This window comes from Conger conger, chromosome 1 (assembly GCF_963514075.1).
Source record: "Conger conger chromosome 1, fConCon1.1, whole genome shotgun sequence".
NCBI classification, from domain to species: Eukaryota; Metazoa; Chordata; class Actinopteri; order Anguilliformes; family Congridae; genus Conger; species Conger conger.
The window spans coordinates 22,603,492-22,628,438 of record NC_083760.1 but is presented as its reverse complement, the minus strand read 5'-3'; the positions used below and the strand labels follow the sequence as shown (position 1 = coordinate 22,628,438).

At 44.8% G+C, this 24,947-nt stretch overlaps 1 protein-coding gene across 1 annotated transcript in view; it reads right to left on the bottom strand.

The window, feature by feature from the left end:
- eml5 (EMAP like 5) overlaps nt 1-24,947 on the bottom strand; it is a 76,133-nt gene that overhangs the window by 25,997 nt on the left and 25,189 nt on the right. Inside the window, exons 3-21 of the mRNA XM_061235737.1 lie at nt 22,851-22,949; nt 21,645-21,713; nt 15,486-15,671; nt 13,965-14,100; nt 12,484-12,685; nt 11,675-11,812; nt 11,000-11,256; nt 10,132-10,344; nt 9,864-10,031; nt 8,862-8,968; nt 7,744-7,862; nt 7,127-7,313; nt 6,648-6,753; nt 6,091-6,184; nt 4,138-4,238; nt 3,257-3,450; nt 2,885-2,996; nt 2,560-2,687; nt 494-635 (exon numbers count right to left, since the gene is read on the bottom strand). Of these exons, the coding sequence (XP_061091721.1) occupies nt 494-635; nt 2,560-2,687; nt 2,885-2,996; nt 3,257-3,450; nt 4,138-4,238; nt 6,091-6,184; nt 6,648-6,753; nt 7,127-7,313; nt 7,744-7,862; nt 8,862-8,968; nt 9,864-10,031; nt 10,132-10,344; nt 11,000-11,256; nt 11,675-11,812; nt 12,484-12,685; nt 13,965-14,100; nt 15,486-15,671; nt 21,645-21,713; nt 22,851-22,949 (2,758 nt within the window). The remainder of the gene's footprint in view (nt 1-493; nt 636-2,559; nt 2,688-2,884; nt 2,997-3,256; nt 3,451-4,137; nt 4,239-6,090; nt 6,185-6,647; nt 6,754-7,126; nt 7,314-7,743; nt 7,863-8,861; nt 8,969-9,863; nt 10,032-10,131; nt 10,345-10,999; nt 11,257-11,674; nt 11,813-12,483; nt 12,686-13,964; nt 14,101-15,485; nt 15,672-21,644; nt 21,714-22,850; nt 22,950-24,947) is intronic.

Here is a 24,947-nt window from a genome sequence, read left to right as displayed (position 1 = left end):
TCAAAGCGCTTTTTAGGGGGATGATGCCATCACCAATTTTGCACCAGAACACTCACCACATATCAGCTAAGGTGGAGAGGAATCTGGGGGATGATCTGGTGGCAATTTGTGAAAGCCAGGTTGGGAATTTGGCCAGGATATTGGAAAACCCCCAACTCTGTGATTGAGCATCATGGGACCTTTAATGACCACAGTGAGTCAGGATCTCGGTTTAACATCTCATTTGAAAGATGGTATCTCCTACAGCAGTGTTTTTATCACTGCACTGGGGCATATTAGACTAGACAGAAGATTTTCCCCAGGAGTCCACCCATCAAGTACTAACCAAGCCCACACAAGCCCAAGCAGAGCAACAGCCATTTGGCAGGAGAGGGATGGTAAGGTTGCTGGCTCAGGAAGAAATGGATAACATGAAGTGAATCCAGGGAAAAGGACAAATCAAAACATGAAGAAAAAGAAAATATAAGAATCCCGGAGGGCTGCTTAAAGTTACCTTTCTTGAGCTTCCGCACGGCTAGCATGCAGTGGCTGGGGGAGAGGTCCCATATCCGCAGGGTCTTGTCGTCGCTGACGGTGGCGCAGAGGGGGAGGTGGGGGTGGGTGGCCATGCCCCACACTTCGCCCTCCATGTGGCCCTGAGGGCGCAGGACAGAGGGCACGCTGGTCAGCTTACCGCGATACACCATATGCTCCCGCCCCACCCGCCAGGCGCACTGCCAGGGGCGCTCAACCTGCCATTCTCAAGCACATAATAAAAACCTGCAAAGGAGGAAAACTAATGGGGCCTCTGGGAGTGCCTCCCCCCCTCCTCCCCCAGTCCCGTCCTCTCCCCCTCCTCAATACGCCTCCTCGCTACCATTCCAGTGACTCACATGAAGTAGGGCATTTGCCTCTGAGCATTCTGCGAGGCAGTCAATTACATTAGCAGGCAGGGGTTTTCTATGGGTCAAGGACGATATCAGGAGAAAGGCAGCATCATTCCATTTTCCATGCAGGAGGTCTCCAGGAGATCCACAGGGAAAGACAGTTTCCCCCAGAGGCGATTTTCCACATGACAGGAATGCTGAGCAGGAATTGTTTGCTCGTGTGGTCATCTGCTCATTTAATGCATGACTGCATTTTTTAAAAAGTTGTAACAGTTTCAGTTGTAACAGTTTCTGCAACAATCATCACAATAATCTGGGAGAACAGTTAGTCTCAGCTAGGCAAGACAAATAGGCACGGAACTTGACCTTACAGAATGCCTGTCTTCTATTCAGACCAAAATAGCCTGGCCTAACCTGAACCGGCTTCATAAGTGCTTCAGTCACAGGCAGCTGCTGCCTGTCATTCATTAAAAACTCAATGAAATGGGCCACTCGGAGGCTCTTACCTGATGACTTACACAATGTTCCAGCAATATATTGAATGGGAACATCAGTCTCTGGACCAAAATTAGACCACTCAAGGCATCCAATCATGATTTTCTTTTCCAGGGATGCAGATTTGGGATACTAGCTAAATAGAAAACCATCTGCATATGGCCCTGCTACAAGGATAGAGAGTGCTGGTGTTCTGTCAGATTCCAGTTCTAGATGAGAGTAAATATGTTATTCAGCAACACCAGAGCTAGCCAGGCAGGATCAAACTGATTTGTAAATTCTACACTGCCACCAGTTATGTAGTAGTGGACTGGCAATTATGCACATTCTATTGGAAAAAGCACTTTGGCAGAGGGAAGGAAGCTTGCCAGCTAGCTGTAAAATTAAAGATGACATCAGCAGAGTCCCTGTCGCAATGGTGTCACCCGTGCTTTTTTCCAGAGGGACTTTAAGGTGAACTTGGACACTGCCAAACAAGGGCAGGCCACTGGCAAAAATCCATGAATTTCACAACCAAGGGAGGGTTTGTTTGACAAGTCCAGGACAGAAATTACTCACAAGAAAGAAACTGTAAGATCGTGTTTGTATTTGTGTGTATTCATTGTTCATATCTTGGTTCCACGCGGACCAAATTTCAAAATTATAATCTGCATCTGTGAGATGTTTCTATAACATCATAACATGTGATTTAAATGAGCTTTAAATTTGTATGCACATCCATTTAATATAGAATATACATGATATTACATGTGCATTTAAATTTAGTACAATTTGTTTTCTGAGCACTTTATAAACTATGTAAAGTAGATTTTAACTTTATCATGGGACAGGTGTGCTGTGGAGCCAGAATGTTTTTTGTTTTTCCCATTTTCTCCTAATTTGGTGGCCAATTGTACCCTGTTTATTTTCAATTGTCCATGTACTGCTGAGGAAACTCTGCTACAACCCTGCCACCCAGCAGCCGAAAGGAGATCGTCACGCCTTCTTCAAGCCGCGTTGCCTCAAGCCCCAGACCGTGATTCCAGGGCTATCAGGGGTGCTTGTATGTGGTGATTCTCCCTGCGGAGTCCCTCCCCCACCCTCGGGCCAATTCTGCGGCCCCCTCATGTGCCGGCCATACTCGGATCAGGCAGGACCGGGGCGCGAATCCCGGCCCTCGCTGTGCAACTGCATCAAACCATTTTCACAAACTCCTTACCTGAACTAACAGAGTAATGGGACCACTTTTGTCCACTTCTAGGATTTCACCGTTCTTCGTACCCACTAATATATGACCATGACCCAGCGATATGGCACGTATAGATGGGTTGTCTTCCAGCAGCAAGCCTAAGGAGCCAGACAGAAGCCACATAAATTCCTGCAAATTAAAGTCCATATAAGAACAGTCTCCCTTAAAGGCAAGCCCATTAGTTTCATCATTTTAGTGCTCTAACATTAAACCTCTAATTGGCTTTCAAAGTTATTGATCGACAATCCAATTTAATCTAACCCACGCAAATTGGAATGAAAACTGAGAGCCTTGCCTTTGGAGCCAGGGGCCAGGACTGCCCGCTTGATGGCGTAGGTCTTCAGGCACCTCTCGAAGGTGTCATCCCACAGAGCGACCACACCGTCTTTTCCTCCCGTTACAAAGCCCTGGGGGAAACACAAGTGAACACTGAACAGAGGAAAAGATGTGTTCTTCTAGCGTCCAACCTGGCTCAAGGGATGCAACATCTCCACTGCATATGAATGAATGACCCATCTCAATAACACTTTGAAGGCACTGAGACACTTTGAGTTGTAAGTGAAAGATATTCTGTAAGCAGCACTAAGAGCTGGGCCAGGAATGATTCAATGCAGCATGAGCTTTGTTAATCTCTACTAAGGGGACAGAGCCCTGGTTAACTCCCTACCTTCTCCAGGGCATGCATGCTGAAGACAGGTCCGTCATGTGCCTTAACCGTCTTGATGAGGAACATGTCCCTCCAGATGCAGATGTCCCCCGTGCAGGTCCCTGAGAACACCATCTCCTCCGTCCAACCGTACACTGCACACATCATGGTCTCCGTCTTCCCCATGTTTCCCTTCCGCCCGATCAGACCCCCTCCTGTAGGGGGCAGTATCTCTTCAAGGGTGTCCTACAAAACACTGCATGCAGGTGGCTCACCTGGCTTGGCTTGTGGGCACACCATCCCAAGCTTGAGAAGCTAAGGTGCGATTATCCTTGCTAGAACAGTACTTGGGTTGGTGAGACTGCCTGGGAACTCCAGGTGCTCTAAGCTACAAAACGTCTAAAATGTTCCCCACATTTTGCACTAGCCAGCCTCCATTATCCACATTATCTATCACCCCTCGTATTGTCAGTTCAAATCTTTACACTTCACTGAAACCTACCAATAGTAATAGTAATAGTACTCTCCAGTATCTTATTCAAAATACTGAAACCCGATCCCACAGTATATTCCCTGGTGGAGCATATTGTGTTTTCTCTATAGATTTACCAAAGTAGTTCAGTTCCACTGCTGCCAAATGTGTCTATCATGCATTAGTTACATTATAATTATAATTATAATTTGTTATTTTGCTGATGCTTTTATCCAAAGGGACAGTTGATTAGACTAAGCAGGGGACAATCTCCCCTGGAGCAATGCAAGGTTATGGGCCTTGCTCAAGGTCCCAACAGCTGTGCGAATCTTCCTGCTGGGACTGCCAACCTTCCAGGTCCCAGTCATGTACTGTACCATTGTAGCATTAAAAATGTACAATAAAACAAAGAATTTAGATGTGATCCTACCTGCTTTGTGCCAGAACTTCATATGTTTCACCCCAGCCGTGATGAGCTTGTCAGGCATGTATGGGTTAATTTTGACGACAAAAATCTTATCCTTGCTTCCCCTTCAAGAAAGAACAGCAATAATATATTACCTTCTATCTTTTCTCAAGAGTTTTAAAAAATTGTCACTGAACAGGTTTTGTTCAGTTTGCATCACAATGATTTATCAAACACATAGTCAGGGACATGGTGTAGCATAAATTATAAATCACTGTAGAATAAATGTGTAAATGTAAAAGCACAGTTGGAAAAATCGCTCTCTATTTAGGGCTGTACGGCTTCTTTTTTACATGAAGCAAGGAGAGATCTCTCCGCTTAGGAGTACAAAACATCTCTGGGGACAAGGCAACCGCAAGCTCTTTATAGCACTTATGAGTATATGAAAAAATCCCCCTGAGTTGAGATGAGAAAAACATGCCTGTTATAGGCAGTTCAAAAGGGCACTTGTTGTTAGTGCAGGTGGCTAAACCACAGATGTTCCGCTTGTCAGCAAAAAAAAACCAACAACATCTTATACACACGTTTTCAGTCATGTATGCTCTAGTTCATCTAAAGGGCAGTTCTTTTTTTCGCTTCTTCTTTCTCTTTTCTATAAGTTATACATTCAGCAATAGCATATGCTCATATTAAACTTCCACGCACTGTAGCCTACACCTACACAGCCCTGTCCCCTAACCTTCATTGCACACATTCCAGAAGAGAAAGACAAACAGGAGTTAAGTAACTTAAACTTAAATAACTGTGATGATATTATTTCTCAAAATGTAAGATCTATGGCCAACATATCCTCAAATGGAACATGCTAGAATATGGTGCAGGTGTAATTGAAGTGATGGGAGTCTGTGGCAGGGCAAGGCAGAGCTGCCTCTCTCTCCCAGCGGAGAGACCAGGCTGCTCTGTGCAAGACAGGCCCTGCCTAGTCCATTTAACCCACCTGCCTCAGCACACTGCTCCAGAGAGCCTGCAAAGGAGCTTAGGGCAAGCTGTTTGTGTGCCCTTATGGGCCTCAGGGTGAAACAGCATCTCAGGGCACAGCATGTGATAGCCAGACATGGAGAGTTAAACAGGGCTGCGGTTAAGTGATCTGGGACACAGCGGGGTCTTAATGGCGGTGTCCCTTTGGACAATTAGCCGCCACCCTGTTACTCCAGTCCAAAGACGATCTTTCTCTTTTATTATGGCAGGGCTAAGTGGGCGATGTTCAAAGATGAAAAGCTTGAGAATTACAGACGAGCTTCCCCCCTCCGCTCTGTTAATCAATCACTGCAAAGGCCTAGCGTGGTGCAGCAGGTTCAATTTGTGGCCTCATGCATAAATGATCACGCTAAAAGTGGAGGAGCTCTGTGTTCAGCCTTTCCAGGGGATTCAGTGAAAATTGTGCACAATAGACCACCCGAGTGCTTTTAGCGTCTGCTTTTCAAAATCCATTTGTTAGCCGGACACACTCTGTGAGCAGTGATATAAAAAGTGTGACAGATTCACGTATTTGTAAAAATGCAAATGAGCACTGAATGACGATAACTCTTGATACTCAATGAGGCTCCACCCACACCAATGATAAAAAATTTGGATAGCACAGAGGAGGTAAGGCTTAGAAGAGAGCCTGCCATATAACAGCAGTAAACACGAGCTGTGCTAAAGGATTAGAAAGCCTGTAGTGACCACATCATCTCCCACTGGTTAATACAATCCCACATTTCAGACAATACACTCAGCTAATGTGTAGGACATATCCTACTTTAGAGAATTCTTGACTCTGCCAATCTGAGGCACAATTAAAGACTAACCTCGTGTTTGAAAACCTTGTGTTTCTTCACCTACCCCCCCTCAATAACGGTCATTTGTTGTTAAATGTAAAATGACTACCCAGAAAATAAACAGATTCAACTGCCACTGAACACCAACTGTGCTCACCTGATGGCGGACAGCCGTTCTCCCTTCCTCCAGTCCCAGAGCACAATGGTGTGATTGTCGTCCAGCCCAACTGATGCCAAGCGCTTGCCATCCGCTGTCGTGAACACAGAAACAGGCCATTCAACATGCCCGGCAACAACCAAGTGTGTTGTCACTAAGGCATACTGGTTTCAAAGACGGTTTGATACGACGGGCAGAACTTGACAATGCTCAGAGCCAATTACAAGCCCAGAAGATGAGTACGACTGCACCACTGATGTCAGGGTGGGCACAAGGAGAGCTCTGCAAGGAGACAGCATTAAGTGTTGGCATCTAATTGGCAGAAGCCGCCACGCTCTCTAATCCTCTGTAGAGACTGAGGCGCTGGGAGGAATTCTGCTCACAGCCCCTGTCTTCAGTTTAAATCAGGCTGAGTCAGACTGCAGGGATTTAGCCATGTCTGGTTCCCCTCAAGCAGATATGCTATGCTAACTATGGTAGCTATGTTACCCCCATGAACAGATGACAAGCTCAGGTACACACCATGGCCAAAGCAAGTTCAGTGCAGGAGCACGTACCAGAAAAATCCACAGCGCACACTCCGTACTGATGATACCCTTTCAGCACCGACATGGGCTTCAGTGTCTCCGTGTCCCATACGTGGATGGAGGAATCTCGGCCCACCTGGTCAACCAATGGGTGAAAATTTTTTCAAACACACAGTGACTAACAACTTTCTCCCCTAAATGATTTCCAGCCCAGTAACTGCAGAGGAATCAAACTTGATCAGACCTTTTGAACTTTACTACACAGTAAAATGTCCAGTATAAATTCAACACAGAGTTTATATGAGAACACTGTGGCCATAGTCGCCTCATACAACCTTGTAAAAAATGTTTATCATTGAACAACAGAGTCGGAGACCAGAATCTACTGGCATGCTGCTAGAGAAATAATAGAAAATACCATTTCATAGCTGATACTTAGGTCTTCTTTGTTACTACAAATGTATTGATCTGCTTAGTTTCACAGAATCACTGGTTGTCTCTATCCATACCTGGCCTGTTGCTACATAGTCCTTCAGGGGGTGGATTGCCAGACAGAGAATGTCATCGTCGTGGCCCAGGTAGAAACGTTGTGTGTTCTGCTGCCGGTTGTACACAACCCCAACCGCTGCGACGTGGTACACAATCTCCCCCGTCTGGGTGTAGAACAGGTTGCTCCTGCAATCGTATCCTCTGTAACTGGAGCAGACCAGGAGAACAGCATGTAGTGCTGCACACATTGGACTCTGCTACATCCTCAAATGTACTTCATTTTTGTCCCTTGTAGGAGGCGTAATTGTCACCAAATTTGAGATTAAGACCAGAGTACTGCAACATGTTCCATCCAAAACACAAAACACAAAAAAATACGTAAAACCTCAGGATCAGGGGCTGCCTACTCAAGCACAAAAGTGCTTAAAACTTTTTATTGGATATTGATTGTATACTTGGCCTGCTAATGTTCTGCTGTGTGATCAGAGAATGGCTTCAAGAATATTTTCCTCCTGGTTTGTTTATGTGTGTGTATTGATGTTCTGTCTCATTGAATATGCTTGGCTACACATTCAGGCTATCCATTGTTGGTATGACTATTTTCTTTTGTTTAAAGAGGGTGGTGCAGTGTTCTTACCCGTGGATGAAGTGGAGCCTCACGCCACTTGTAGGTGCCCTCTCCCGCTTCTTGGTGGCCATCATCCGATGTTTCTCCTTGCACTGCTCTTTGAGCTGAGGTAGATCTTCTTTATAGACCTGCTCATGGAAGGAAACCACTCTCAATACAATTGGTAATGAGTCTTCAAGTGCAAGGTCACAAATTAAGGGCTTTTATCCCTTTATCCTAATTTGTACAAACATTTTTTACACAATTTTGGCAACTCTTAAAAGTAGGCAGGCACCAGACTTTCAAAAGTAATCTTCTACATCTACATTCCTGGGCAAACATTTCTGTAGTGAGTTTCTTTCAAAATCAATAAACTGGTGACGTACGGCACGTGATTTTTTTTCTACTCTTTGATATAAAAGCATTTAATTCACAACCACATCTTGTGACTGGATCTGAATTGAATTTGAACACATAGGAATGGATTGATTTCCTCATAGTTTTTCCAGTCTCGCACACATCTTTTCAGATGAAAGAATATTATATAACACCTGCGGGCTGATTAACTCTATCAAACTATTTTCTTCGCTATGCACTAAGGAGCCATTTTTAACCTTGACAGCCTGAAGTGGGATTGCCACTCCCGTCTTAATCCTTGACATTGTACCATGGGTGTGCAAATCAAAGTATCATAAGCTGTAACTTCTTGGAGAACAGAGCCTCTCTGCTATCTTCTCCTCTTGGGCCTCCAGAGATCTTCCTGAGGCTCATTAAAATTTGAGAAGAGTGCTACTGGTTCACATTGGGGTGCAGTCAGGATACTGTCTTGGTCTGTTCTCTTTGTCTTTCTACCATAACAAGCTGACCTCTGGGGTGAAGTGAGAATGTTTTTGTATTCCATATTTCAAACATGGGGTCTTCCCAGAGTGCTACACTGGCAGATAAGATATTTATAGCATATAAATATGGATAGAGATGGAAAGCACAATTTCAACAAATACACACAAATTTGTACAAGCACCAGTCACAAATACAAAAAAATGCAATGTGGATGAATGTGTGAAATTCCAATAGACGCGTTTGGTATAATCCTATCTACAATAGGCCTACCATTGTTTTGAGAGAAAGAGGAGCGTTGTAACACAAACCTGGCGTCTGTAAGTATGCTGTGTCTCCTGCTCAATCTCCGAGTCCATCTCCGGCACGTCTGATTGGTCCGAGTCTGATTCCTCGCTGTTGGAGTCCGCCAGCGTTTCTGCAAGGGGAGAGCAAAGCCACAGATTTCAAACTGAAGGCCGAACGTCCCACTACCTCCATTTGCCCAATTAAAAAAATGTTATACTCCTTAAGTATCAGTGCAAAAAATGCAGACTTCCATTAGAAAGTCAGGGACTATCATTTCTCATTATGTAAAAGCCAAGCAGGACAGAAGGGAACTGTCTGTAGGTGGCGTCTCCGATCCATCAAGTGGACCATCAGTCTTCTGCGAGCAACCGGCACTCAATCTCACAGAGCTATTATTCAAACTGACATGGGGAAGTGCTGATATGGAGAATAACAAGAGTGGGTACGCAACCAGTAGCATTAAATATTTATACCATTAGGAAAATTAAACTGAGCTATCTTCAGCTGATGGGTTTCCCCAATTCTGCTCTTCATCCTGCCATTGACAGTATGCTCAACACCATGAGCTTTTAATACTAATGAAAGACATTTTCTTTCATTTAATTTGCTTATATCACTGCTGACTGTTGCCACAAATGACGAACGGTGAGTCCATACCATGAACTCTTACCATATTACATTCTGGGGCCACTGTATGGGTTGTCAAAGGAGGCGACAGTACAAATCAAACCAACTTGGGTAATCCCAGCAGGCCATGGGTTGCATGGCAACCGGGTGATGAGGTAAAAGATCATTCATTGGCTTTAATATATTGGGACCTTTTTTAAGTAAACCATAAAAATTCACCCACTTATGTGGATGGTATGTTTAGTATGTATGTAGGTCGTATGATGGGAGTGAAAGGGCATGCCGGTGACAGCAGATATGTGTAAATCAGTGCCATGCTTGTAGTGCTGTGGAGCACCCATCTCCAGATATCCAGACAGTCAGTGCAGAGCAGGAGGTGGGATGGGACAAAGCTGTACCTTGAGGTGCTATATGAAGGGCTTCTTTAGATTTCCTTTCAGGGATAAACTTCCACTGGAACACTGAGTGGTCAGCTCCACCAATAGTGATCACCCATTGATAGTCATGTGACCATCTGGCATTGGTTATATGGGCAGAATGACCTAAATACTTTTTAAACTTTGCACCTAAGAGAAAGGACAACAATGTACATAAAAGCATAGTAGTAGAAGTAGTAGTAAGCAACATACAGACATGGATAAAATAAAAAGGCAAAAAGACACTTACCTTTCCTCACGCAAGGATATCGTAGCAGTTTAACCAATCCATAATCGTCGGCTGTTACTAATACTTGACTACTAAAGTTGGCGTCCACCGAGTTGATATCATTGATGTCGGAGTACTTGGGCCATATCCCGTTGACTTCAGGCCCCAGCACACATGTCCAGGTGGACCACTGCATCATCTTCAGCTCCTCTCTGCTGGTGACCTCCTTACCACCTGAGAAAGAGGAGCGAGGGCAGAAAGAAATGAGCGGTGGAAGGAAATGTGATTACTGGGAACAACTGAATCAATAAGCTGGCCATCTGAGGGAGGCCGAGGCCACACCATGAATAGCTGCAGGCAAGGAGGAAAGGAATTGTTTATCTAGTGGCCTCCTGAGCACTGAGCAAAGTCACCTTACGATGGTTAAAAAAAGACCTTGGAGATCTCACTATATGGATGTTACTATATTCCAATGCTACCATTCATGGGAAGCTATGTTTACTGTTTATTGTTGTGATATAAAGTATATAAAAATTGAGATGTTAAAGGTTAAAGCTTGTGCATGGCAGACCAGTGTAAATTGTAAGCCTATGGGTGGCATCATTAAATATAACATGGTTGCACTTTCCTTGCCGCAACAGTACAAAAATCTATAAGTAATGTACCAATTTGTATTCAAGCTTCTGCCTGTAACGAGAATAACCCAAGTACACCTAATAAGAATAATCAAGAAATGCACAAGAAACAAGAAACAATGGTCCGGATCCTGTTGCTGTATATAGCAGCCACGCCACTGCACTAGGCACATGATTAGAAAACAGGCAGCTATAGCCTTCGTAAGATGCAATTTGAGGTATTTTGCCCCTGCTAGGTGAAGTGAAGTTCTTACTTGGCATTCTGTAGAACAGCCTCTTGCCGCTGCCGTCATTGGTGTGCAGATACTTGCTGTCGGTGGACCAGTCCATGTGCGTGATGAAGCTGGTGGAGCCCATGCACTCGCCCACCTTCTTGTAGCGCTGCACCACGCCGTAGATGTCCACCGAGTTGTCGTTGGAGCCCACGGCCAAGTGCCCCCCGTCGGGGGAGTACTTCAGCTCGTGGATGGCCTCTTTGCGATCCTTGATGTGCACCACCTCAGTCATGTCCCTGGAAGAGAGAGAGGCATGGGTGGAGGACATTTTAGTTTTTAAATAATCGTGCCAACCAACACAAATCTGTTTTTCAGGCCAAAGCAGATACAAACATATTACTTGATGAATATACATAGTGTTTCACGCAAGTCTTTTTTGGAGTAGGTGGAGACCTCACGGACAGCATATTTATTTGATGTGAATCTCCTGCTCGGCAGTGATACTGTGACACAGGCAATGAGTCATTGGCCTCTTTGTGCGATGATGAATCCAGGCTCTGACAACCTGGCATTTCGTTTACCAATGCTGGGCTGAGCGCACCGCTCTGAGTCACACAGACCCGGACTCAGAGCGGATAGAAGCACGACCTTCATGTGCAGTGCAGGCCGGCAGGAGTCCGGAAGTCCCTCCCTCAAGGTCCGGTCGAGCCTTACCTGACCCTGAGGACGGTGAAGGAGCCGTCCTTCATGCCCAGAGCCAGGTGGATGCCGTCGGTGCTGACTGCGGCGCAGCGGATTGGCTCCTCCATGTTGCAGCGCGCGATGAGGGCGTGGTCAATGAGGCTCCATATCCTGCAGAGACAGAGCGACGCTTTTACACGGGACGTCAAGGCCAGCGGATTCCTATGTGACTATAAGGGGCAGCATTGGCTCAGGCGGAAAGAGCAGTCGCCTGGCGGTTGCTGGTGTGTCGAAGGGTCCTTGAGCTAGACACCTAACCCCCAAATGCTCCTGACAAGCTGGTTGGTGCCTGGCATGGCAAACAATCACAGTTGGTGTGTGAGTGTGTGTATGAATGGGTGAATGAGAAGGATTAATTGTACAGCCCTTGGATAAAGGAGCTATATAAATGCCAACTATTTACCATTTTATTCTCGCCTGGCTGTTACTGCTCATTTCTCTTCAGACAACCTTGCTGCTGTGCTCACTGCCAAACGCTCGCTGTGCGAGACACACTGACCCTGCCTGGATTCAAAAGAAGGGCTAAACTCGATTAGCCTGTGTCCTGTTGCCAAGTACCCTAACCTCCACTCTGCGCTTTTTGTGAGGGTGACATCTTGCACCAGCAATAGGGCAGAGAATAATTCAGCATAGCTATATGGGAGATACAGTGAAGCTCTGTTGACATTGACTGAATGGTATCATTCTTTAATTGGGCTCTAGCTGAAGGGCTATAACTCAGGGCTTTGTTACAGAGGGAACAGTGCCTGTCAGGGATCAGTAGAGGGCGCTGTGGTACCCACCTGACAGAGCGGTCGTCACTGCCCGTCATGGCCAGGGGCTTGGTGGGGTGCACGGCCAGTGCCCACAGCTCCCCCTCACAGTGGCCCTGCATGATGAGGAAGGGCTTGGTGCGATCGTGGACCACCACTTCAAAAATCTCGCTGTCCTGGGTACCTACCAGGATGTGGTCTCCCCTCCAACACACGCTGCGTACAGATAGCCCTGCCAGTGCACAGACACATGCACGCACCAACACACACACACACACACACACGCACACATACGCGCACACACACATACACACACCCACACACACACACACAGAGGGGGGCCAGTCAGAACGGACCGGAGAGAAGCCACTCAAAGGCACATTGCAGGGATTTTCAGACGACAGGAGGAAAACAGCATGACACAGTCTTTACTCTGCTGGAGGTGTACCGTGGGAAAACAGGGGATGAGATATGCATATACATATAAACATATAGCTAATGCATATAACGTAAACTCACCGTGTTCCGAACACCAAGTTAGCTCACCATGTTCCAAGCAGTGCAACTTTCATGACGAATAACAAAAAAAAATACTTCCAGCTCAGCTTTGGTTTTTGTGTGTGTAAAGTATAATTCTTTCTGTTTTCATAAAAACTTGGTACAAGTCACACACATGATCCACTTCAGCATACAGTGACATGATAACACTGCTCCACTGTGACACTGTGGTGGGGAAGCTGTTGCTAACAGAAGACTATGAACTAAGCAGGCTTATACGGCAGTGTTTGGACCATCGTGAGCTAACACGGTCTTCTGAACACAGGGACGTTGTGCAGTTATTTCTCGTTTTCTCTATAATTAGCGGTCCAATTTACATCAACCAAAGTGTTTTAGTGTCTGAGATAGTCAATAAGCAACCATAATCATAAACCACATTCTTCGGAAGAAAAACTATTGAAAGGACATTAGCTTCTGGTGGAAGCGGCCACTGTTCTGTTCGTAACACAGTGAGTTTACGTTACACAGGATATATTTATATGTACAAAGATACATTGATGTTTTTGACTGAATAACAGACATAAATAACAATAGGGACTATTATGCACAGAGTAATGGGGACAGAGCCTTTTAACGTGCTCTCAGAGCTGTTACCCACCTCTGCAATTTTCACCTCTAGTTACTGTGGTCAAACAGTGTGAGAGAGGGGAAGAAAGACAGATTGCTAATTAGGGATTCAGAACAAGCTTTTACGTAATCAGTTAATCACCAATTCATTATTTCCATTTCATTTCCCATTGTTTAAGAGGTCACGTAAAAACAAGCTGGACTCATCTCCTTCCTCACTCAATTGAGAAAACAGCGAGAGGAAGGCGGCTGGGTACGATCTCTCATTCGCATCGGCGCGTTCCCTTCCCTTCGTCTCCCGCCGGTGGTTTAGGCCAGCTCCCCGCGGCAGGGGAGAAGGGCAGAAAGCTTGGTCGGAGAAGGGGAGCGGAGGAAAAACACGTCACCTTTATATCCCTGGTCCGTTTCCCTGAGATCGATCACTGTGATGGGCTTGAAGTTGAGGTCCCAGAGCCGGACGCAGCCGTCCCGGCCCCCCGTGGCGAAACCCTCCTCGCAGCCGTTCATGCTGAAAATACCCGACTGCGGAGAAGGACAACGCGTTAGCCTCAGCAAACGTGCAACGCTGAATTACTGAGACCACGGCACAAACCTCCCTCTTTTAAATCTAAAAAAAAGGAGCTGCTGCATAAAGGTAGCACAGCACTGGATGGTGTAGGAATGACAGTGTCACTGCATAAAAGCGACACAGTGCTGGATGTTGTAGGAATGACAGTGTCACTGCATAAAAGCGACACAGTGCTGGATGTTGTAGGAATGACAGTGTCACTGCATAAAAGCGACACAGTACTGGATGGTGTAGGAATGACAGTGTCACTGCATAAAAGCGACACAGTGCTGGATGGTGTAGGAATGACAGTGTCACTGCATAAAAGCGGCACAGTACTGGATGTTGTAGGAATGACAGTGTGCGTTTGGACGCGCAGGGGAAGCTGTGAATGTAGTAGAAATGAAGGTCGCCTGGAACAAGGCCTTGTACACAAAGGGAACAGACAGGAGCTACACACAGTCCCTTCCCCCACCGCCCAGCATCCAGCTGTTGAGCTCATAGACACACTTTAATCCCATGTAGTAAATGCTGATCCCCACCCGTCACAAGTATTAAGGGGGCAGATGTTGCGGACGCTGCATCTCCCCGACAGAAGCCTTTCCCCCCCCCCCTACGAGCTTCAAAAGCTTCTGTCTGACTGCTTGGCTTTGTCCAGTGATGAGCTCCTGTTTGCACATGGCTATGATTTTACACAAACACAATACATGTGCAGGTTACATAACCGCCGTGAACAGGCGAGCTAGACGCGAGTAGGCGTGCGCACACCGCGGCCTCCGCGATGATGTGGGCGTACAGTAGCGCACAAGTGCGGTGTGTGCGTCTGTGAATGCGTGTGTGTGTGTGTGCCTGCCTGTTGTGGATGTGTGTGGGCTGGAGTACAAAACGAAAGCCGGCATTAACTGTGGGATGACATCTCGCAGTCCGAAAAACCTGCTCCTCGTCGCTAAGCGCGGTCTCGCAGCCTCCATTCACGGGACACTGAGAGGGGTGCCCAGTGGCCACCTGGGACATTTCAGACAGCTCTAGTCTGTGTGCATTTGCACCATTTCTGACCTTTAAACAAGATGGCTGATGCTGTGAAGAGTCGCTCGGTCATGTTGAGGACTCCAGCAGTGTTAAACCAGGACGAGAGTCTACGGCCAGGCCTAATTTCAGTCCAGTGATGCAATACACCCAAAGATAATTAACTCTTAATTAATTCTTAATCTTAATCTTTCATTCTTAATGCGACTGCAAATGAACTGCAGTTAACTTGCCTTGCTGTGCAAATGTAATCAACCGCAGGCATATCTGTGGTGTGGAACCGCAATAAAGCGACTGGAAACATGGCAGCTTGACAAACAAAAGGTGTACTTACCCCGTGGGCAGCTTGCACAGTCCGCACCAGATTAATCCCCTTCCAGACGTAAATGTCGCCGTTCAACGCGCCCGAGTAAGTGACCTCATCTCGAGCGCAGGCCAGGCAGAGGATTGTTTGGAGATCCCCGGTTTTGCCGAAAACGCCACGCTTCGGGGTCAGAGCGTTGCCGCACAAGCTCCAAAACTGAAAGCGAGGGAGGGACAAAAGAAATCAATGAAATTTAATGCGGTCTCTAATCCTCAATTAATCATGCTGTGAGGGATTAATCACACCGCCTAATGCCACACCATCAATAATGATGCAGGTTAACCTTTGTGAGTGTTAACGCACACTGCCAGTAACCATGTGAAAATGAGACATCTTTCAAAGCCTAATGTTTTTCACCCAGCACCAGTCTCGCAACTCTCAGCCACTCTCTCTATTATTAATAAATAATATTAATTGCAAATCCCCGTGTTAATGTATGATTATACTCTATTATCATATAGTAAACCATACATTTAACATGGCAGCAGAGGAAATCTTTAATGTCCCTCAAGTACAAGTGAATTCATACCCTGATCATATTATAAAAATGAAACTATTCAAGTGCAGTCAGGACAAAGCAAATGACATTATCTCGGGAATTTTATGCTTGAGATTTATATTCGACGTGAGGAAAGGGACATTTTCCCCTTGGTTTAACCTGTCAAGCCATGATATACCTGTACAGTGAACAACATATCAATGTCATATCCACATTAAAGAATAAAAAAAAAGATGAAGTGTCGGCATTTTTTCATTAAACGAGCATGAATGCCCTTCAAGGAACAGTGATACTAACCAGGTTTTTAAAATATAAGACATGTGAAGGCTATTTTAATGGTGGGAAATGACAAAGAGGCTTGGCCATTTACCAGGATCCAACTGAAACCCAATTGCTTTGTTACTTTAAATAAAAGGTGAGCCACTCATACCATTTGAGAAAACAGGCTTCCCCCTTACATTTCTGAAGTGTAAATCTGCCAAATGCCTCCAAACTTATTGGATGGCACCTCATCCTCCAGCAAGACAATGATCCACAACATACTGCTAAAGCAACAAACAACATTTCAAGTTAAGTCATTAAGTCGACATGGCGACATGGCTCAGGCAGTAAGAGCAGTCGTCTGGCAGTCGGAGGGTTGCCGGTTCAATCCCCCGCCCGGGCTATGTCAAAGTGTCCCTGAGCAAGATACCTAATCCCCAAATGCTCCTGACGAGCTGGTCGGTGCCTTGCATGGCAGCCAATCGCCGTCGGTGTGTGAGTGTGTGTATGAATGGGTGAATGAGAAGCATCAATTGTACAGCGCTTCAGATAACGGCGCTATATAAATGCCAACCATTTACCAAGTCAATTTAAGTCATTTACCTGATCTGAATCTAATTGAACATGCATTTCATATGCTGAGGAGAAAACTTTCACGCAAAGCTAACAGGAGCTGAAGCGGTATTACAGGCCTGCCAGAGAATCACCACTGAGATACTCAGCACCTGGAGATGTCTATTGGTCACACCCAGGGATCTTCAAGCAGTCATTGAGGCATTCAGTATAGGCTTAAAGCAAAAATTGCATAGAAAGGAGAAGTGACAACGTGTTATTTGATTACTTGTATTATGATAGCATTACTAATGCATGATAGCATTACTATTTCCCAAACATTGAAGTGCCCTGAAATAGGGATGCTATGCACAAAAAGTGCTGTAATTTCGACATGGTGAAACTAAAGTGTGTGAGAATACTCTAAAATAAAAGATGAGATATGTACACTTAAACCACATGGGAATTGTCTGATGACACATCAAAAATTGTGGAGCGCAAAGCCGAATAACAACAAAAACAAAAACATCTTCGTCCCAAACATTATGGAGCTCACTGTACACTTGCACACCTATTGAGACCCATAGAAAAAATAGAAGCCATAAATCACACAGTATAATAACATAGCTGTAAACATGAAATACTGTACTTTGTCTTTGAAAACAGTTGTTAGTCACTTTTAATAATGGATGTAAAACAGCCTTTTTTGTACATAAAAATACACTCCCGAACCAGCAAGAAAAGATGTGCGGGATCAATAAAGCACCACTGTAGGTTCCTGAGGCAACCGAGAATCGCAGCAATCATACAACAAAATACAATACATTCTGCCTTGCTACTCCACTTTTCTATCAATCATTGAAATGTTAGAACCAGACTTCACAAATCCAGTGAAGTAACACGCGGTGGCATGTGGTGAATTCCGGTTCTAAACGGCCCGGCCCGTCTGTGAGTCCAAATCGAATGTGTGTCCCAGAGCTCTGGAAAAAGGTGTCCGACTAATAGCTAAATAATAAATAATGTAAAAGGTCACGATAATGGCGAAAAACATTAGCACGCAATCCATGTGCTTTGTATTCGGCTGGTATCTGTTGGGGCGATCAGGCATGACATGAGCACAGAACAGGCCAGCACCACAGTGATCTGGTTCTGCTCGTAATTGTCTCCTGATTGAAGGCAGCTGCACTGGTGCCTGCAGCTAGGCAGCTCTTCACAAAGAGGACACCCCCACCTTTTTTACCCATAAAGCCCTCCAACATCAGCTAAGCACGAAGAATACATGGGCATGCCAGAGAACAGGGACTACCGCCACCCAAATCACGCGCTCACACTCACAGGAACGGAAAGGTGTCGTGCTTCTGAACAGCATTGGTGGCACTCAGTCACACCGATCTGTGTGAAACAGAGCCACCTTTAGCATCCCAGATAGATAACTACAGCAGCTTGCCATAAAATCTGGAAAATAGTGTGGGTGTGCAAAGAACGTGACCCGGCGCGGGTCTAGGCAATGTAACGCTGTGAGAGAGACGGTGTGGTTTTCTTTTTTCAGCCATGGTGTGTCTGTGGAAGCCAGAGGTGAGGCACATCTCCCTGATGGGAAATCAAGGTAAAAGGCCCAGTGTCGCGGCGATGACAGCGCTATCGCCAGCTATCAATTGTCGCTGCTGATTTTATTTGGCGGACGTGCGCGTGTCCAACAGCTTTTAAAGTTCTGGGGTGGCCACTGCTGCAACACCGCTGACTCTGGGTATCGGGGAGGGGTGCAGCAGGGGTGTCCCAGATTGCGTGGAGAATGGATAAGTCACTGCAGGACAGGGGTCTCTGGGTATGGTAGATAAGGAGAGAGAGAGAGAGAGAGAGAGAGAGAGAGATGTATATGCAAGCCCATCCATAGTCATGCACTTCAATCAGTCTGAACACTTTCTTTTGCAGAGAGAGAGAGAGAGAGAGAGAGAGACCTAATCCCCTCCGACACTGCAGTACAGATGGGGGATGAACCGCCGGGTTTGCAAACAGACAGGAAAAGGAGGTCTAGCTGGCAGCATCCCTATAAAAACCCACTCTCCGAGGGGCTGGAGCAACATCCCTCTGGCCTAAATCCATTACAGAGATAACGAAGTTTAAACAGCTCCGCAAGACAGGCCCAGGGGACACCCCGCTAATCACACAGGAGAAGAAAAGCATTACATGCCTCTGGTTCTCCCCGCCTTTCTTCAGCGTATCTCACAGTGAACAAGCAAAGACCTACAGCAATCTGCTAAAATGACACAGGAAGTCTGTGCAGCAGAATGGCCAAGGCTGCTGGTACATATTCAACAGCAGCTCGAGTGTGACTACAGAATGACGACAGAGGCGTATCCGAACCGCGAGGGCCGGAAATGGATCATGGGGCCAAAGCACACGCAAGTCCCATCTGCACACATAAATCTGAACACCTCACAGTCTGCTCAGCAAACTCATATTTTGACGCACGTAAAAAATGACCTTTTCTTGCGGGCCGCATTTTAATACGGGGTGAGTCAGAGACGATGCAGCTGCTGAATAATTGGGTTGCAGGCTTAGTAAGTGTAGTCAGCCTCTGCGGTAAAGTGAATGAAAGCTAAATAGCACCGTATAAAGACTTAACATTCGTGACGTCGACCGACGAGGCACACTGATGAGCTTGATATTTGTAATGTTTGTGAACGCCGAAATCCCGATTTTTCCCAAGGAGCGGAGCAGGCACCGCTTCTGGGAAGTGGGAACCCGGCCCAGGATCTGCGGCAGGCCTGGTCACACGCCACCGTGAATCACGACCCTTTTCAATGGCTCCGCTCCGGGGGGAAAAAACCTTTTAATTTAATCAACGCAGAGTGGGTGCAATTCATCATCGGCCTCCCTTGTTCTCCCCAGATTACTGCTGGCACAACCGGCCGCTACGCACGGGAGTGGGGCCCTCCGAACGGGCCTGGCTACTAACCTACAGCTTCTGCAAAAAGGTATTCTTTGAAAGCACCAGTCTATTTTGACACCATCCTTCCAAGTAGCCCTGGCCCAATTTGCACCCTGCACTGGCTTATCTACCATGGAAACAAAAGTCGGGACGGCAATATCTCCACTGTCGCGAGACAAAGACCCGAGATTGCCGCTAGACAAAGACCCGACAGATTACTGACAAAGGGGGCAGTAAACCCAGAGGCCATCCCCTTAATCAACCCCGTGATAAACGACCCAGGCGAGCGCCAAACACATTTCTGTAAGTGCAGAAGCCCGGCTATGCCGCAGTAGGAAAAACTCCGGTCAAAGTTATAGTCCATTATTCGTTCTGGCAGTTATTGTTTTTCATTTGAGTGGGGAAATCAGCAAGCCGCCACAGTGAGCTCTCCTCGTCTGTGGCTGCAAGGGGGATTAATGCCGCTAAATCTCCTGGATGCGTGGGGCATCGTAATCGTCATCCTGGCGCTGGGCTGGGGAGCAGATGTCACATGGTCCGCAGGGTAATGACTGTGGAATTATGTGGCCCAAACCCTGGGCCACAGGAATGGGTTCACCGCAAAAGCCAGCAAAAGGGTGGGGGGGGAGGGGGTGGCAGTGTGGGGTAGAGGGGCTGCAAGTATTTTGTGTATGCAGTCAGATGGGCAGGGGGAAAGACATTACAGATCGAAGTGAGACAATGTCAGGCTTCCCAGCACAGAAAAACAACAGCAAAATAAACTCGTGTCCCAGCTTGAGATTCAGTATATGGAACCTCACATTCGACCATTAAGAGAGCTAATGGAAGACATTATCTCACCAGAAAAAAAAAAAACACTTTCAAGGAAAAATAGGTCAGACCAAAGATAAACAGTTCCACTGTTTCCATTCTCAAATTGATTATATTTCATACAAAAACATTAGCATCGGTCTCATAAACCCCTGAGGTGAGATGTATTATTCAGAGGTGATAAACCTTTTTTGAAAAACAAAAACAAAAAAAACACCCAGTAAGGCCTTACTGAATCTTGCATTGCAGATGCAATAGCCAGTTCGGCCTACTCCACTGAACATTCCTGCATTCTCGGCATGTATTGAAAAGGCAGACTGCTCAATGCAGCATCACTTGTCAGGAAGTTATGAATAGCTGAATTATAATAACTAAAAGAAAAAACATCTGCAAGTATGCTTACAAAACTATCAGCATTCTGCCGAATCCACAGAATCTATGAAAAAGAGAATAACACTTCAAACTTTGGATTCAGTGGAGGAGAACTATTTTTCCTCACTCTCCATATTTCACTTGAATAGATCCTTTCAGAAGAAAATTTCCCCCATTTGAGTCATCGACTTCGGTTTCTCTGCGTATATTGCAGCCTGAGTATCCACAGGCACTATGAAAAGTGAATTTGAACATTCGTCTCTTGGTTATACGCTGAAGAAGAAGACAGGTCCCAAGGTCTGTCATAATGTCTCCGGTAGGGCATTTTTATTGCAAAGTTGAGCACAGGAATCAATCTGCATTGCTTTATCCAGCCCTATGAAATGCATTACACCTGAAATACAAGGCAAGGAGCCTGCAAATATAACAAAGGATTGTTAAAAAAAAACCTTAATGTGTTAAAGTAGGCCCTTAGCAAAAATTCATTTTGTAGTGGGCTATGATCTATTCTATGTAATGTGTTGAATAACAACCATATTGACCATAAATTACATGTTATTCAGACACCATGCAAAAAGCTCCACCATTACACCAGTCTGGTCAAAGACCAATCTATCCTATTGAATTCACACCATTTCTTGCATATAAAGAGCATTCCTTGCTTTATATTTTTCAGTAGTTGATTAAACTTAACAAACTGTACCTTGATATGTTTGACTCCACAGCTCACAAGCTTGCTTGGCTGGTACAGATCCCATGATATGTCAAATATCTGCCAAAAGAATTACAAAACACATATACATATATGAAAATGCGTTATATGAAGAAATGTTTTGTCAACTAAATATAGGCCTAAACAATAATGGACAATTCAATCTCAATGTAATTAGACTGTTTTCATATCTTATAGATCAGAAAAGTTGGAGATTGATGAACTCAGTTACCAAAAAACACTCCGCATTGACGTGTTATAGAAAGTTAGACAATATTCAATGAACAAAATATTCAATAAACGCAAATTAATGAATAAATCTGCATCTCTTTAAGCCCTCACATTTTACTGTAAATGTAACCTACCCTCGGGTGAAATACTGAACAGATTTGTTTGTTATTTAGCTGACGGGGCCAAGTCCTCCTGTAGCAATGTGGGGTTAAGGGCCTTGCTCAAGGACTCAACAGCTGTGCGGATCTTATCATGGCTGCACCAGGGCTTGAACCACCAACCTTCCAGGCCTTAGTCATGTACCTTAACCACTAGGCTACAGGCTACCCTTTTTTGGGAATATCTTGCCTAGTATTTTTTGACTAGGTACCCAGTGCTTTTCAATAGACATGTATTTTACAAAAGATACCTCCATAAATATATTTATTGCTTAAGTGCAACATATGTATTTAAAAAGATCGCTCCTCAACAAAGCAATGCAGCAATGAGACAACCAGCGGGTATCACCATATGGTCTCATTCAGTGTAATAACTCCTATTCTATTAGAATCATATGTGGAACAAACAGGCGATTATTTTCTATGACTTTGCTTATGTTAAAATATATGTAACAGCAGGCCAGAGCCCCATGTTCTACCATGAGATTGTTTTTGGTAGCAATGTTCCAGTTAAAAAAAAAAAAAAACTATTATTCCCCATGCATTTACACCATTGGTGGGCATTCTAATGATTCCTTTTTCAATTTTGTGCAGTTTTCAGTCAGCATCGAATATTATCTTTTTTTTATTTATTCCTATTAATTTAGTGCTTCCACACAGTTGGCCTTGAGTGTCCATAATCAATAAACCCTATCACATTTATGTCTCCTGTGAGTATGTGTTTTGTTTGGAGAAGCATGAAAACAATTTAGGGTGCGACATGTAATCAATACCGAGTGCGTGAACAAAACAGGGAGTGTTATGTTACCCTGTCTGTGTGGCCAGGGGCCACAGCAAGCACCTTTCCTCTCCTCCAGTCCCATACACAGATCGTGTTCTTCGAGTCCAAACCCACTGACACCAGACACTGCAAAGCACAGGCAATGTACATAAGATAGTATATGACAATAGCAGGTCATATAGCCCATACTGTATACATAATTCCCATCCCACAGAGGAATGGCTATGTTGTTTCATGAATTAATAACTCTCTGCGAGAAGGAATCCGTTATTTTATCCGGTGTTCTTCTGTATCCTCTATTATTTTTCCATTTCTTGTTGCCTTTCTGGTTACTTCCTCTAAAGCGCCTGTGGTTGTTGTGTGCGGTTGTTCTTCCGTCACCATTATGGAGTGGAAAAGTTATTTTAAAGAGCCTCCTAAGCCTCCTTTAGGATTACATCACCAAGGAGAAGTCTGAATATGCCTGTTGTTCACTAAGAATCATTAGCTGTGTACAAAGAGATGTGTGCTAATTGTCTTTTTTTTTTGTAAAGGATGTGTTTCTGCATGTCCTCTGGTAGCTATTCTCACTCCCATTGCACAAAGTAATTATTTGTTTCGGATATTGACAATAAAGTTAATCCAGCGCCCTTCACCATTCACTGCATTCTGTGTGGATCTGCTCTGGAGTCAATATATTTGCAAATCTTCCCCTCTGCTGGGGAAAATAAACAGCCTAGGCAAACAGTGCTTGAGGAATCTGTGTTTCCTGTGTGCTGAAGATCAAAGGCACTGTATATTATATTTAATGCCGAGAATGGACCAGTTATTCATCTTTCTGGGTCCAGGTAAATGAACCTGACCTAGGTCAGAATACATTATTGTACATAATATACAAAGAAGTTAAATAAAATGGGATAACTGAGACTCTCCATTCTAGTTTATTTTCAAGTACAGCAAGGGCATTCTGAATCTCCAGACAAAATTGACATCCCACAAATCCAAGTTCAAATACAGGCTCTAAATGGCAATGCACAAAAAAAGGGATATTTATTAAGATATTTGGTCTAATTTGACCACAGCACCTTCATTCAATCATAATTTAAATGACCAACTGACATTTGGCTTTAGGTGGACTTTCCAACAAGACAATGGCCCATAGCATGCAAACAGAAATGGTTCCATGATAACAAAATGTTTTGTAATGGCTACCTCAGGTGCCGGACCTCAATCCAATTAAAAACCTGTGGGCTGAACTAAAGAGGGCAGTTCATAAGCACAAACCCATCTTCCAAGGATCTGCATGGTCTGGTCATGGTCTGAAATGGTCTAAAATCCCTCCAAATGTGTTCCTTAACCTAGTCAAACATTACAGTAACAGACTCCATGCTGTTATCATTGCCAGAGGTGGATTCACCAAGTACTAAACCGGGGGGGGGCAATAAATATACAACCGTGATTTGGATGAAATGAATTAAATTTATCTAATCAATTAATGTTTGATTTTGGTTGGTTCCCCTGAAACATGAATAAAGTATAGTATTTTAGTTTATCTCAATAATTCTATTGTTTATATTTAATCATTTTTGGTGCATTGCCGGCCAGTGGTGCCAATAATTCTGAGTCCACTGTACACTGATAACACATTTTCATGTCACATAAAATTAAACAAAAATAAAGAAAAAGGTTACTTTTAAATGAACTGGTTAAAATGGCTTAATGGAGGAGACCTGAACCTGTTTCTTTATCTCAGGCTACTGAGACTCTTAACACATAAGTCAAATAAAGCCAGAGGTGCACAGCCAGTGCTGCAGTCAAAATGACTCATAATTCCCCCAGAACCTTGCACTCTCCATATGTTTTCAGAGCATATGCAAATTTTCCAGTCATGATTTGTAAACACTCATGGTACATAATCCTTATGTAGGAGGCAAAGCCAATGGGCAGAGGTAGGTATTCACCGAGATAAACAGAGTGCTTCACGTCCATGAAATATTGATTTTTGAAATGTGAATTTTGTAGCAACAACAGAGGGCACGTCAACCCTGGCAAGGGTCCCTTGGAGAGTTGGCAATAGCCAGGCTGCACTGCTCAATGCCGAAGCAAGTGTATAAAGAGTTTAAACACTTTCTTCTGTTGGGCGCT